This window comes from Lissotriton helveticus, chromosome 5_1, assembly GCF_964261635.1.
Source record: "Lissotriton helveticus chromosome 5_1, aLisHel1.1, whole genome shotgun sequence".
Taxonomy (NCBI): Eukaryota; Metazoa; Chordata; class Amphibia; order Caudata; family Salamandridae; genus Lissotriton; species Lissotriton helveticus.
Window position 1 is genome coordinate 1,040,416,551 of NC_136065.1, and position 16,159 is coordinate 1,040,432,709.

Consider the following 16,159-nt stretch of genomic DNA (forward strand, 5'->3'; position numbering starts at 1 on the left):
GGCTTCTCTTCTATACTCCACAACAACAAGTCTTGCAGAACGGCGCATGAGCGCGGACTCAGACTCGACCTAAAAAGCAAAAGCCTGGGTGGGCTGTTGTGCTCGACAACTCTGGGGTCTCGACTGATGTATAGAGAAACCTGTGGCTCACAGGAGATTTATTCCCTCGTAATGGGCATGGGTATACATTTATATTCTTCCACCCCTTAAGCATTCTTCACCGTTTGAGGATTCGTATTGCTCCTCACAATGGTCAATTTCCATTAGGATTATAAACAAATGCCTACTTTTATTGAAATCTTTAAGGAACATTTACTCTTTCAGTTCATTTTTCAATTACCATGAGTAAGCGTTTGGGACCTTATAAGTGTTTAGCCATGCAACACATTATCAGAATAGCCAATGTGGCACAAAAACCAAAATAATTATATGAAAACGGTCTGATATTTATCAACTAACTTCCGGAGTGGAGGCAGGAAGGACGCTTCAGGTTGTCAAACCATAGGATCATGAGGGTTAAGACTCACTGGAGGAGAAAGGGGATGGGGAGCTCTGATATGGATGGTGGTGGATGACTTCCAGTATGTAGTGGTAAATAAGCCAGAAAGCGGAAAGGAATAAATAACATATTTAACTGCATTGCTTCATACAAGTCTTCCTTATTAAAACAACCAGCGCGTTCGTAATGAGAAACGCTAAAAGGTAGATATTGGCACACTGGCAAATGACAATGCAGTTTATTTATGTGCTTGTTTTTAAAACATAAATAAAAGGCATTGTCACTTACAATGCAAATAGCTTAAACTCTCGCAAATGCGAGACCTATTGCATTGCAAATGCTTGTTTCTATTGACTTGATAGGAATTGTATGTAATGGAATGTGGACTATTGGCCCCATTACAGCTGGACTCCGACCGATTTCACTACAGATATTGCTCAATTGAAGTACTGTATTCACTATGCATGCATTGATTTGTTGTTTAATTTCTAACGTTTCAAAAAGTCTTTTCCAATATATGTGTGTATTGAAATATACACATCTGTTATGTTAGAGCAGAGGTCTTCAAACTGTGGGGCGCGCCCCCCTGGGGGGCGTGAATGGGTTCCCAGGGGGGCGCGCCTCTGTAATTGCATGTAAATGAAGATGGCCTGGAAGTGCGGCATGTTATTTGCTGCATTTCCATGCCGTCTTCATTTACTTCGAGCCCTTGTGAGAACAGTGATCAGCATGCCATGGGGGCGGAGGTCAGGAAGTGTGCTGGAAGGGTCAAAAAGGTTGCTAAAATCAAAAGACATGTATGTATTTTTAACAACTGGCTGTTTTTCTTATGATGCATAAAAATCAATAATGTTCAAAGCACCTGATGCCACATTACTTGCCCCAGCAATTTTCAAAGTATCAATAAAAATGCCAGGATAACTCCAGTGATTAATGTTCTTTCTGGGGAGAGACCTAAGCTTTGTCTGGAAGTGGAAGTTTCTTTTAACTCATCATAGCGCGGTTAATATGCTTGCTGCACAGAACATGTCTGATTCAGATCACAAAGTACATACACTATAAATAGGTCAATGGGTTATTTTTTTTCTCAGAGAGATGCTTTTGTTACTTGCAGTTTAAAAGTTAAAATACTAATATATAGCTGAGTGCTATTAACTGTCACCAAAGAGCTGCATGCAAACTGCAAGGAATATATTACAGCTACATATTTTTTTGACCAGTTTTTCCTTATCCTAGTATTGCAAAAAGGGTTCATTTGGGTAGAAATCAAGTCTTCTTATAAAAGAAAACCACTCACAATGGTGTTACATTTTAAATTCTGAATTTGTGTTTTTCCAGACCAAGGACTCTTAAACTATACTGCCTACCAGTATGCATGACATGTGACTCCTACAACTTGTAGGCCGCTGTCTTATGTAACATTTCCCATACACGGATTAACACTTGTATGATTGTCTCCGTGCAACGTATGTGTGATGTAACGTGTTCTGACACCTTAAACTGGTATGAGTGACGCTATAAAACTAAATTAATCTAAAAGACAGTGGTAATGGAGACTTGGGGGGCATTGCCAAATGGTGGTAGTGAGGGAATCCGTGGCGAGGTGGTCATTGGGGGGTGAGGGGGCGTCACCAAACATTGTCGTACAGGGTGCCACCAGGACTAAGGCCGGCCCGGAGGCCTTTATTACAGAAATTTCCTTAGTCCCGAATCTTATGGTAGTAGTTTTTTTCTGCTTGAATCATGATTATAAGAAATGTGGTAATTACAAAACAACAGTGTTGGTAAATTCGATTGTTATTTCCTATGAGGTTTAAATGCACACCACACAGGGAGGGACTTGCAGGGCACTGGGTTGTTTGGTAGGTACTGCCCTCTTCACCCCAGGAGATTTGGGAGTGGTAATTGCTTCACAGCACTGAATTCACACCTGAGCAGTTACTCCAGGGAAGCACTGAGCCTACCAGCCCACTCTGGTACAGGGACAATAGGCTTCAGCAGCAGGTTGAGCACTGGGAAAGAGCTGCAGTCAGAGAAAGAGGTATTAGTTATAGAGATCAAGCTCATCAAAAGGCCCCTAGGACGAGTTTAGAGGTAACAGGGAAAAGAGCAACGGAAAGTAAGAGGAGAATGGTGGAATGAAAGGAAGGCAGGCTTGGTTCAGGGGCAGATAGGCTGATTTGGTGCAAAGAAATATTGGAGTCAGGAGAAAAGGCAAAAGGGTTCATCACTAACGGAAGTTGTCAAGATGAAGTTAAAGAAGAAATTGTTAAAGGGGGTGGGAATTGTTTAGCAGCCAAGGGAATAGTTAATGTTTGTTTGAGTGCTGTGAGGACATATTAATCTGAGCGGCAATAAGCAGATGGGTTTTTTTTGTACCTGAGCTCAAACGGCCTTATGACAACAGCAATAAGGTGTACGTGGTGATCCAATCCCAAAGAATGTTTGGGAGATTAAATGGCTGCTGAATCCACGCTCAACATATTTAAAAAACATGGCAGAAGACCACAAAAGAAGTGAATTGTGCAGCAAAATAAACCGCAACATACATAGAACTAGGTTCACTTAAAAACACAAGTGTGCAACAAAATGTATTTGTCTTCCTGTACTGCACAATAAAGCAGAACTTTCGAAAAGACATAAATCTGTCCTCCAGAATAGAATGTTTGTAAGTACTAGTTTACAACACTGAAGAATTGGATATGCAGTACTATGCATGCGGATGATGGATAACGTAGCAAATGGGGTAATATAAATGGCCTTTTTTTTCTTTAAAACAGGCCATTCATTAGTGAAGCAGGTACTGCTGCCAGGTGTGTAAGTGGCCACTGCTGATTATCAATAATTATGCAGATGCAGAAGGACTGGGGCCTATGGGTTTGAGGGGCCCACTGCATCACAGTTATCACTGTCTACCTTTAAAAAAGAGGCATGTGAGCTTATTTTCCTTTTTAGCATTAGGACCGAGGGCACCTTTGCAGAAAAAAGGGAGACCTGGTGTGGGAGCTTTATGTTTTTCTGAAAGGAACAGAGAACCTCATTCAAAATCGGAGAGATGGGCAGGCATGGTGGGGAAGAGGTGAAAGATGTAGAGGAGATAGCCTGCTACTCAGGACTGCTGTTATCAATAATACAGCAGGTGTAGTTGCATTTGGGTCCAAGAGTGTGAGGGGCTACAACACCGCAATAATGGGGAGCAGTATTTTTGGGATCACACATGTTTTTGTTTGATGCATTTGCTGTTTTAGAAGTATCGTACTTAGTGTGGTTAATGAGCTATAGAAAAGGTATTCCTGAAATCATCTCATAAGCCCGTCCGTTGCACACAGCCATGTCCCTCCCGCTCCACCAATCATTGCCTTAAAGTTTTGTAGCGGGGCCCGACCTCAAAACATTTTGCTTAGGGGGGGGCTCGGAGCAGAAAAGTTTGAAGACCTCTGTGTTAGAGACAATAGAATCTATTGAACGGATAGAATTCTAGTGATTGGGTACAGTTGGCTGTTCCTGCAAGAGAACAATGAGAGGACGTGAATGTGGAGTTGTGTTGTGTGATGATTACTTGGAAGAAAAACACACAGTCACTTTGTGCTTCTCAGTAAGGCCCAGACAGGCCAGCTGCACCAGGACACAGGCGCGTGGTCTGAGGAATGTGACTGAGAACAAATCAGGGACTCTGTACTCGGAAGTATGTGGCGGACCAGCTAAAAGGAAATGCTGTGCGCATAATCTGCTCTAACCTTCCTCTGGGCACGGTCACATCCCATTAATAGCTTTATTCTAAGGCAAAGCAAGGAGAGCGTGTTTTGTTTGGCAAGTCTTCGGCAGTGGGGCACCTCTTAAGTAAAAGGACGAACACATTAAAAGACTGGCGGCCAATTAATGGAAACCAGGAAACAAGAGCATATGACAACTCGTGCTGAGCCCGTGACTCACGTGACATCATCAAAGGAAAACAACACATTTTGGTCATGAGGAAATCCAAGATGAGCTAGACACCGAAAGAACGTCTGTCTTTATAAATGTAGAAAACAATAGTAGTGGGATAGCAGACACAAAGGAACAGTGAGTGCTAGTAGATGCCACTTTTGTCTGAATTTAGAAAGAGGATGTAAAATGGCAGAAGGAATAAGTATCGCAACGCACGGCGTGGCACGGTTTAAAGCGCAATATTGCATTTGTGGTGAGCCACGCATAAAGATAGCTGCCTGCTATTTATAGAAGCTGTAGCCCGGTGACTGACGAGGAGGGAGAGGGAGAAGGGAAGGGGTTGTGAAAGCAGAGAGCAGGGGGTGGAGGAGCATGGAAATGAAAGTGATTTGCGCACTGTAAGGGTGCCCGCGAGCGTTGTGCTTAATGAGCCATGGCGGAAAGCCAGATGGCGCCTGTGCGCGTAACCACAAGCTTTAGGCCACAAGCAAAAGCGTGTGGTTGGATTTTTAAAGCCCACTTACTAAATGTCTCGCCAGGCCAGCGCATGCTCTCAGGCGAGACCTATTGAAGGAAAAGGGTGCTCGAAAGGTCAAGAGTATATAAGGTTAAAATAGATACATTACTCCTTAAAAGAGCTAGTAAGTGCTATCACCCAGCATGCACTGTAGTGGAAGTTTGCCTTACTGCCTAACTTCTTTCTTCCAGTTCGAGCTGAGAGAATATCAGAACACATCAGGTTTTTTTACCTTAATTTTGATGAAATTTCAACGGAATTCTTTTTTTTTTTTTTGTCGCTTTTGTTTAAGGCTATTAGCTCCTGTGAAGCATTTTCCCTTCTTTTTTCCTACATTTTTTGAGGGGACTTTCTTAATGCCCTCTCCGTTGACAACGATACACAAAAGAGACTCGAGAATTCTATGATGCGGAAGTAAAATATTTAATAAGGATGGTTTTCATAACCTTAAAACTATTAATTTAAATATTATTTATATCAAATGATTTCACTGTTGTACTGTTAATGTACTGACATTTGGCTAACTGAACTTAATTATTTCAATATGCCTTTTGAAAACGGAACACACAGCCCTGCCAAGTACCATGCATCAAGTGTTAGCCTAATGTATTTTCTTGTGGTGATCCGCATCACCGCACTAAAATGCAAAATCACGCAGTTGTAGAGCCTCCTGAAGTCACTGACAACTTTGGCTGGAGACAGGAGCACCGCTATTATCGCTCATCTGGCAGCCGCAGTGTATCTGACAGAGTGCACTGCTCTGCGGGGGCATTCATTTGACAAGTCGTCATGTGACTGCAACATTAAGTGTGTCCATTAATTGCCGAGAGACAGGACTGAAGTCACTAGTAGTGGGCAGGCCGCCCACGGCACGACTAGCGGTGGCAGTTATGCTGATAAGTTTAGTTTGGCCTAGCTCTCTGTGCTTTTCATCATGCAGATGCTGCCCCGTGACCGCCAAGCGGCTGCTGGAAACTCGACATTGCTTGGCTCACAGTTACTGACACTAAGGTCTTTAATATCCGACCTTCGTAAAAATAATTAATTTTAGAGCGTCAGCCTGAGCCTAGCTCACTGCTCTCCTCAAGGACAGGTGGGCAGCGCTCCGCTCAGCTGCACATTATGCAACGGTATTACACTTACCGCGGGCTGGTGGTGAGCGTTGACCACGCTGAATAGGCAGACAATATAGTCTTCATCTGTTTGCTTATCTCACTGACACCAACTGGGGTGGCTTGGTGAGCAAAATAACGATGTATTAAACCCAGATCTGTGACTGCAGGTGAATGTTTTGCCATTGTGCAACATTCCGTCCATCATCTTGTGTGTTTTGCTGTTCACCCTATGTGGGAAGGGTATGCCCAGACGTGGGTCCCGTGCTCACTACGCCACAGGAGTCAAGCTATCCTGGCTGAAGGTATATCTCCTTAGATATAGGTGCTTGCATACTCCGGTCCTAGGATGCTTAATTCCGTTCCAGGGAAGACATGGCTTGGAAGTTCGGGCTGGACTGTTCTCATGAGGCACAGAGTCAAGGCTGATTTGCATATGGCCATGTCTGAACTGGGGTGGGTTGGTGAGCAAAATAACGATGGATTAAACCAAGATCTGTGACTGGGGGTGAATGTTGATTAAACCAAGATCTGTGACTGGGGGTGAATGTTTTGCCATAGTGCAACATTCCGTCCATCATCTTGTGTGTTTTACCAAGGGCCCAGGCCGCTGAAGCTTGTGGCATTGCAGTCTTTTAAGATATCAGCGGTGGGAGGGGCACTGGGCTGGGAGTATTTCTCAAGCAGCGCAAGACACAGAACTGCAGCCAGTTGCTGTTGCGGCTTCATGTTCTATCCTGAAAAAAAACCTCTCTGCTCTCCGAGCGGCAGTTGGGTTTACCTGAACTTTAATGACAACAAGCACATAAAAGTCCAGTTGTAAATCAAGCTAGAATGATCTATGCTGCTCTCCTCTGTGCAGCACTCTGCTCAGCTGACACCGGGACCAGCTGCTGGAGATTCGTCACGGCTTGGCTCACATTCACTCAGGTCTCATTCTTAATTTATTTAATTTAAAGCTGAGCATGCGTCAGCCTGCTAACATGAAAGTACTATGTCTTTCTCTGAGAGCATGTTAAAAATATTATATCATTTTGGCTAGTGGAACTTTGGCTCAAGCTGGGGTACATGTGAAAGGAGAAAGCCACACAATCCCAGAGGTTTTAAAATACACATAAATAAAAGTGAGCTTACTTTAAAAACCATGCCTCATATCTCAAAATATGGTATACTGATTACTTTTATCACGCAAATGATGACTTATGGCGAAGCTAAAGTGCTGCTTAAGATGTTGGCTGCACTTAGTTCGCATCCTTCCAGTTTTGGTGCTTTGCAGCAGTTTAAAAACCTTCTTAGAGTTTCGTGTTGCTCAAATGAGTACGATTTCTGATGTTTATACGTTTTCCTCATCTTCATTGCTTAATTTTGCTCGCAAGAAAGAGTCACTCATAGTCGTTCAATGTCACTCATAATTACACTTAAATTATGAAAATGGCACACATACGAATATGAAACCGTGGCAACTATGAACACAGTGCTTTTACTAGGACAAAAATGTAAGCAATGCTTGTATTACTGCACCGTTTGTGCACTGAAATTTGAAAATCAATATAATGTCTTCCTCGATAATATTTAAGATCCCACCTTGCACTGAAGAACCTATTTCCTTTTAATGCTTTCTTATGAATTCTGATTCAAACAATGTACTGTTCTAGTTGCACATTATATACAGTATGGACAGGGCCGGACTGGAAACCAAAACAGGGGCATGCAAAGGTGCCCCCCCCCCCCCGGGGGGGTGGGGGGTGTTGGGGGTACGGCCGAGCAGTTTGCCAGGGCCGGTTTGGGCCGATTTTGTTACAGGGACCGATATTGCAGCTATACTGCAAAATTGGTCGGGTAACAAACACGGCCCCCAAGGGGTCCAAAATCAGCCCCCACCCGTGCGGCCCACCGGGGAAACGCCCGGCGCCCGCTACAGCCAGTCCGGTCCGGAGTATGGAACTCAAGAAAGAACTTGTGCTGGCTGTGATCAAAACTGTGCCTGGTTGAAATGCATTGGCCTTTTTGCTACGTGTTGTGTTTGCATAAAGAATTCAAATTTGGAACTTGAACTGCCGGTGTTCCGCCTTTTTTCTCATAACACTTATTCAACTTTTTCATAGTGGTTATTTTAAAGCTAGTGTGAGCTCAAAGGCATGCACCATCAACTGCTGTGTGTCAAAGAGGAAAACAAACAGGCCAGAGTGACATTGCAGACTATATATGCACATATAATATAGCTACAGTGAGAACACATAGCGATCAACTGTGTAACATAGGCTTATATTACCATCGAATGGTTCTGGTGTCAAAACAAACCACAAAGCCGACCTTTAAAATGGCAATATAGACCTACATTATGATTTATTAAATCGATTTCAATACTCTTTAGACAGATTTAGAGCATCTGAGCGCCATCGGTTTATTATTCATTGTTTCCCTGAAACTGCAGCTATGTCGGTTATTGATTTATAAATGTGTGCTTTTGTTGAGAACAGTGTGCTAATATTTTAAATGCAACATTGTGTATTCTTATAAATCAAATTTTAAACAGCTAGGCACATAGGAAAGAAATTAAAAACACATTCTAAAATGTGCTTATCTTTTGTAGTACCCCCACACAATAAAATAGATAAGATTCCATTAAAGAGGGAACACTAAAAGTATAAGCAATCTCAAGACTGATTCATATTAGAATCCCGCAAATTCTTCTTGTTTTTTTTTCCTCTTTCTCGAGCCACATAAGGGGTGGGAGCCAAACATTTTTTAGTAATAATGTCTTTATTACTGTTTTTTGAATATTCAGTACTTCACCCGACCCAACGCTTTTCGTCTTGTAAAGGACTTCATCAGAGTTCAGCAGGATCTTCTGTGAATCCTTTGCCATAAAATGTAATCTACAGGAATATAGTATTCCACAGGCAGTATTTACACGAAGGGGATATCCTATGAACATAAAGAAATCCTCACTGGTACTGTATACCCAGTGAAATGTGGACATTATGGGAGTGTTCTCTCCTTAGAGGGATCTGTAACACAGTGCAGTGTTGCACGCGTTTGCCTGGCCGTCGTGTAGTGAGGGCCAAAACTGCTCTATTCTTTTGTGCTTGTCTTGACACAATAAAGTAGGTTTAAGAAGGCAAAGAATGAAAAATAAAGTGCGATCTGGGGCAGTGTCATTTTTAGCTGACAGGGTTCTGGGTTTTACAAAATTTATTTTCACACACCGGGGAGGATTAATTGGTAGATCCTTGGTAGGATCTGGAACAACATCCCTGTATCCTTCGGTCCTGCCCTAATGCTGCTCCAATTTAAGAAAGAGTTGAAGACTTAACTCTTTAAAGAATACTACATCAAAATGCATTAAATGCCCACAATTCAGTTTCATCTTCTATCACCACTAGATGACTTTAAGCTTGGCTTTGACCATGGACAGCGATCTGCTGCCTTTTGGCTGACTTCGCGCTATAGAAATACCCTACCATAAACATAATATAATGATGTTTGCATCAAGGCTGGGACAGCGAGGGTGAACGTAGTGCTGATAAAGGCTCTAAAAGCAGCACTGTTACTGTGAAAGCATTTTTACTAGCACTTAAAGAAAGAGGAAATGTTGTGTTTGACTTTCTTATTTGTTTAGGGAAGCTAAATACTCTGCAAACAATTTAGCACTGTGAAGACTGGAAATACTTAATGGTTGCACCTCTACTCTGTGAAATAGAAACTTTTAAACCATTATTTTTTTGTGACTGGGTCCAGGATACCGCATATGGGTGGGGCAATTCAGAATTCAGTGTTTATACTTTTAGTGAGGATTCCCTTGGAGGTGAACTAGGACTACAAGTAAGTAACGTTTGCTTCTTAAACAACCTGATCCATTGATAGGTCAAACGGACAAGATTACGAAAGCAATATTGGGCATGAAAAAAATCTTACAAAATAGGTTTCCATTAAAAGTGATGGGCAGGTGAATTAACTGACATGTAATGCACCTCGCCCAACAAATGGAATAGACGGTCTCTTGCTAACCTCAGTACTAGTTGGAGTAGGTGTTGGTGTGCGATCCGATATGGCTCCTCCATCTGAATCTGGTGCATCTGGAGTAACTTCGGGAGGGCTGGTGTTGTTCTTCTGTTGATGAGCTGCTTTGTATTCTGACAAGACTGGCAAACAGAAAAACAACATTCTTGTGTGGTCTAGATGGTGCTTACAAGTACAATATAGCATATAACGAATAACATGATTCAGAAATAATGACAGACAGCAATGATGCTTCAAGGTAGCTAAGCCTCAGACATAAGAATTTGCTCCACACAGCAAAATCGTGATTTCTTAATATCCCAGGACAATTGGCAGTTAGAATATACCTAAATGGAAGGCTGACAATGAGACACAAAAAAAGCAAATGGCAGGTATGAAACGCAATCACTTTTAAACCGTTATTAACAATTTCAAACTCGTCTGCAAGTTTCTTGCTCTTTAGATTCTGTAAAAAAAAACTAAGTGAATGAATGTCAACTAGGAACCGGTGGGAGCTTTGAAGTAAGCTATATTTTGAGTAGTGCAAAGAGAAAAATTCTTAAAGAGGATCAGACGAGCAAGTATTACAGCTTTTATATTTGCACACACAAACATTACACGCTCTGTGCGCTACGTTTGGAGCAGAAGTAGGCAATGATGATTAAATAAGTGGTTATTTCGCAGTTTGGACTAAAAGCTTAAATAAGTCAGTTAAATGTTTTAGGACAGTCTTTTAATGACTAACATTTTTATTGTTCATTTTTTTCATTCTGTTATTTTGTCACTGTATTAGATACTATTAATTGATTTAGGGAAATTAGAAGTTAAAAGTTCACATGGTTTGTAAAAACGGAATAAAGTTTGTTTTAGTATTACATTTAAAACAATGACATATATAGAAAATAAATCAACGGAAAGAACGTGGAACATGGAGGTTTGTAATTCACGCCCAACCTATTTGTATCAATCTGCATTCATACACAGTAATTTGGAAACAACATCCCCAGCATCTGAACATTAATTGGAAAGAAAGAAGAAAAGAAACAAGTGATAGAAAGGTGTTGGTGTCCAATATGCATGTTATGCACAAAACAATCTTCCTTAGTATTATTTTTCCTACAGTAGGTTTTCTTCAGATTATCTGGAAAAGCTGAATGACTGCTCAGGTCCTAATGCCATCTCTGAGCATGCACTTGTTGTGATGAGTGATTAGTATGGTTTCCTCTAAGCATACAGTTTCCGGTTTCTTCTGTAATGAAAGCTCTGATCATGAGGTCTGTTGCTATTTGGGCCCGCTCCAGGTTGGCTTGGTCGGATAATTTGAGCATAGGGTGATTAAATATCCACTGAGCAGCTATCAATTAAATGTATAGAATCTAATGATTATATGCTCTTGGTGCACCTACTGGTCTGATGTACTTATGTTAGTTTTCAGCACAGAAGAATAAATGGAAAAAGAAACAGAAAGGTCAGACTCATGTACATGTCACATATGTCTGCCGATGGAGTTCACTTATTGTCAGTAGTTCATGCTCGCGCGAAAGACCATGAACTGGACACAACACTGATCACAAAAGGATGCCTCAAGAAAGAAAGTGGCCATCAGACAGTTTCAATTTATCTGCAAATGTTTATGACTTGTTTATATCCAATGCTTAACGTCTTTTCAGAGCATGCACTTGTTTCACCTCTGGCCAGGCAGTGGCAACTATCTTCTGATATGCAGGCTCCATCATGTGAACTGCTACTAATTTGACCTGATCTGTTACTCAGTTACATATTTTGAGCGTAGAAGGATGATTAGAACATATATATGCTGAGAACGTGTAAAATGTCAACAAACCCTAAGAGCTCTATGTTGTCTCCGGTCAACTTCATGCTATACATGGAGCCGCTTGGTGCTCTACTCACACATAACAAAAGACACAATTATTGGACAGAATGCAGAACAAATCAAAACATTCACCACCAGTCAAGAGATCTGGGTTAAATACATCATTCCTTTGCTCACCATGCCACCCCAGTTTAGACCTGGCTATGTGCAAATCAGTCATGACTCTGTGCCTCATAGTAACAGTCCAGCCCGATCTGCCAAGCCAGGTCTCCCTGGACCGGAAACAGCATCCTAGGACCAGTTTCAGGGTTTCACCCCTCATCAGCCAGGATAGCTTGAATCCAGTGGCACAGTGAGCCCGGGACCCACGTCCGGGTACCCGGTGCTCTTAGGGCAAGAAAGCAAAAGATACACAATTAATGGACGGAATGCAGAACAAATCAAAACATTCACCCAAGTCAAGCGATCTACGTTAAATCGATCATTCTTTGCTCACCATGCCACCTGAGTTTAGACCTGGCCATATGCAAATCTGTCTTGACTCTGTGCCTCATAGGAACAGTCCAGCCTGAGCTGCCAATCCAGGTCCTCCCTGGACCGGAAACAAGCATCCCCGGACCGGTTTCAGGGTTTCACCCCTCATCAGCCAGGATGAAACCCCGAAACTGGTCCTTGGAGGCTTGCTTCCAGTCCAGGGAGGACCTTTCCTGGCAGTTTGGGCTGGACTGTTCCCATTGGGCGCAGGGTCAAGACTGAATTGCATATGGCTGGGTCCAAACTGGAATGGCATGGTGAGCAAAAAAACATGGACTTAGGCCCAGGTCTCTGTACTGGGGTGAATGTAAGACGTTGTTCTGCATTCTGTCCATCAATTGTTCTTTTTGCTCTACTCACAGATAACAGCATCTAAATTCATCAATATGCCGATGATACACAACTCTACTTGAAAGTGTTGTCAGCTTCAGACATTTAGTGCCTCAAACACAGAGCCTACCTGAAGCTAAACCCAACCAAGACACAATTCCCCTTACTTGCCAAGAACAATAATATAGATACAGTACAAACGTAGCTCAATGACATGGACCTTGACAGCTTCGAACCTCAACTTTTAACAAATGTCAAGTAACATGAATTAACCCTAGAAAACAGACCCAAGGTACACACTTCCAAAAAACAAAGACGGTCTGGTACCAGCATCTAAAAAAAAGTCAAAAATGTCTTTCAGAAAGCCACTTCAAAACTGATGATCACACCTTGTACTCTCAAATCTGGATGGTGTTAATGCCCTTCTCCATATCTTCCCACACTCCACGCTGGCACCCTTTAGGGGCATTCTACCTGCTGCAACAGGTCTCATCCAGGGACAGACGAAATATGATCACATCACTCCCATACCTAATGGAAATCTATTGGCTCTCTTTGTCAGCTCACACCATGTTCAACACGCACGAGCTGCATCATTTACAAAGGTATCATGACCAGCACCCTCTCTTATCCTGCAGACAAGCTTACCATATTTGCTGGATCTTGACACACCTGCAGCCAGGACACCATCTGAATATAGACTAAGAGGTGTAAAAAAACACAAAGAAACAAGAAAGCAGGCCTACTCCATCTGTGCATCCTGTTTCTGGAAACATCCTTGTATCCATCAGGACCACCCAACACTGCTTCAATTTAGGGAAAGCGTTCAAGACTCCCTTCTTTAATGAACACTACATCACAATGCACTAGCCACCCACAACCAAGCTTCCTCTTTTCTACTGGCAGTGGTTGTATTGTTTCCTGATGCCGTTACCTTATCAGTTTTTAACGTCTTTATTTCGAAGTTTTTCTTCATAAAAGACATGCATATAAAATACATACTCAAAACACACAACCAATATGTACAGGTTTATACAAACAATTAAAATTTTTAAAATTTTCCTCCAAGAATCTTGTTTAAAAAAACAATTAAATAACATAGAAAGACGTTTATGTCAATGTTATTACAAATATAAAGAGTCAATTCAGGAATACTTCCCAAGAAAAATAAGTTAACAAGTTTACAAGTTTGACACTCAGCTATTGGCTCTACATAATTACATATAATATAAGTTGAAAGAGACATAAGCCCAATCTATAGGAGCCTTTTCATTGCTTAAGAACGTACTACATAGAAACCACAATACTGGTTAGGTAAAAACGTAAACTTGACCCTTAATAACAGCTATTCAAGCATTGCAGTGTTTATAAAATGAGTCATATCTATGAACAGCTGGTGAGCTAATACCACCCCTTTCAGGCAGATAATTGTGTGCTACTTTAGATCTTAGTAAGGGAAAGTATGGGGTACACGGATAAAAATCATACAAATCCAAAATGGAGATGGGGCCATCACCTTCGTGTGGCTGGGAGGATCGTAAGTAGGGGACGATGTTTCTGTTCCTAAATTTAACAAGGATTAGGTCCCCAGGAATGTCCTTTGGTAGAGACCCTAACCAGCCCACCCTTCTAACACTCAGGATACCACCATCCATATCGGGTAGCAGGGGTCTATTTTTAGCTAACCAGAAAATGACCTTATATAATAGGTCCTGATAACTCTCGGATTTCCTGTGAGCGGGAACTGGTACTCCTGAAAGAACAAGCACAAAGGGGGCGGCTTCCGGGGGTAGGTGTATACGTGCTGTTCTGTTTGGCTCTGCTCTAATAGCGGAGTAATTTGTTAACAAAGGTTTAGGGGCAATTTTAGTAACCAGTGGGGGTTGTCTCTTAGGAGGCTGTCTTTCAATCGGGACATTTTTTGTGTTAAACAAAGGTTTATGCGTGGTTTTAGTAGCAATTGGAGGTAACATGCTGGGAGCTGAGATAGTTTGTGTTGTGTCAGTTAGCGTAAGCACTTCAGGTGTAGTTAGTGGAATGGAGCAATTGGGTGTTGCCATGTTTATAACATGTGAAGAGTTGGCTTTAATAGCAGACTCTATACTTGTCAGCCTATCCCCTAAAGCGGTGATTCGTTCTAGCAAGGGTGCTATTACAGAATTTAACAACAGTTCAAGCTGGGGCAGTAGTTGCAATAGAGGCGATGTTACTTTATCATCCAAACATTCACCACCCCCCCTGGGTATGATGGAGTTTATAACAGGCGATGGGGGATCGATACGGCGTTTTTGTATTTTGGGTTGGAGTTCGTATTCACTTGCCCCTTCGTATTTCCTTTTCACGCTTTGGCCCGGCAACAGAGCAGTAGCCTGGATGTTATCCTCAATAGGTGGTAGGGAAAGTTCACCAGGACTGTCAGGGGGAGTGTTGATGCTAAGTCCTTTCACGGGGGAGGGGGATATTACTGGAATAAACTTAGTCCCGCACAGAGCATTTAATTCCTCCCAGTAGGACAAGTTTGGCAAACAAACGGGGGTATGTGACGGGGATAGCATTTGGCGATGATCATCAATATTTGTTTCGCAGATAGAGGTGGGAGACGCATAGCTCAGAATAAGCGTTTCCATTCTCTGGCTGTGGTATAGAAGGTTGGTATGCCCCCTTACGTAACACTAAAAGTAACGTCTGTTCAAAAATAGTGACAGTGAAGGAGAAGCCAGGAAGTCCATGGATAGTCTTGTGAATGGTATGCAGTACTATACCTTCTTTAGATATGAAGCCAAGAGAGCTGGCCCGTCCCGGCCACCTCGTGCCTCTGAGGGCCACAGAGGGCCCGCCCTTTGCCCGGGCTTCGCCCCGGGCGCTCTCCCGCACGCGATCCCGCGACGCGGTGGTTCGCGCTGTCCTTTAGCGCACCTCCGGGGGGCGGGACCGGAAGCACGCCTTCCAAGGCGCTAGGGGTGTTGGGGGATGAAGTCCCCGATCAGCCGTCTGCCGTCACGTCGCGTCCAGGTAGCAGGGAGCCTGGGGAGTGTTGGAGGAGGGCAGCGCTGAGGCTGCGGAAATCTGGAGCCCTGCCTGGATGACCCCCCACAGGTCAGTGAGCGTCTGGCCAAAGTTCCCCGTTACCTTATCAATAAACTGGCTCTGAGTTCCTGTTAATTCCATAAACCCTCAAGGCATTAGACACAATTGTTTCCTTTTTCTGATTCTTTGTTCATGCCTCAAAATGCCAGTAGGGCTTAAGTTGTCCCTGTCCAGTACACCCTTGAGTTCCTTGTTCCCTATCAGTCTTCATGCTTCCCTCTACCAACAGGGCATAGCATACAGCCTGATCTTATGAACATGAACCCCTTCTCTTGATTTCTGCAGTTCAGTTTCACATTTCATGTCTTGCCATCTTG

General features: G+C 42.7%; 1 protein-coding gene across 2 annotated transcripts in view; it reads right to left on the reverse strand.

Moving 5' to 3' along the window:
- The window catches only part of ZFYVE27 (zinc finger FYVE-type containing 27), a 338,299-nt gene that overhangs the window by 139,296 nt on the left and 182,844 nt on the right, over positions 1 to 16,159 (reverse strand). For both annotated transcript variants that reach the window (XM_078643569.1, XM_078643568.1), the window contains exon 7: positions 10,067 to 10,200. In XM_078643569.1, the coding sequence (XP_078499695.1) occupies positions 10,067 to 10,200 (134 nt within the window). The remainder of the gene's footprint in view (positions 1 to 10,066; positions 10,201 to 16,159) is intronic.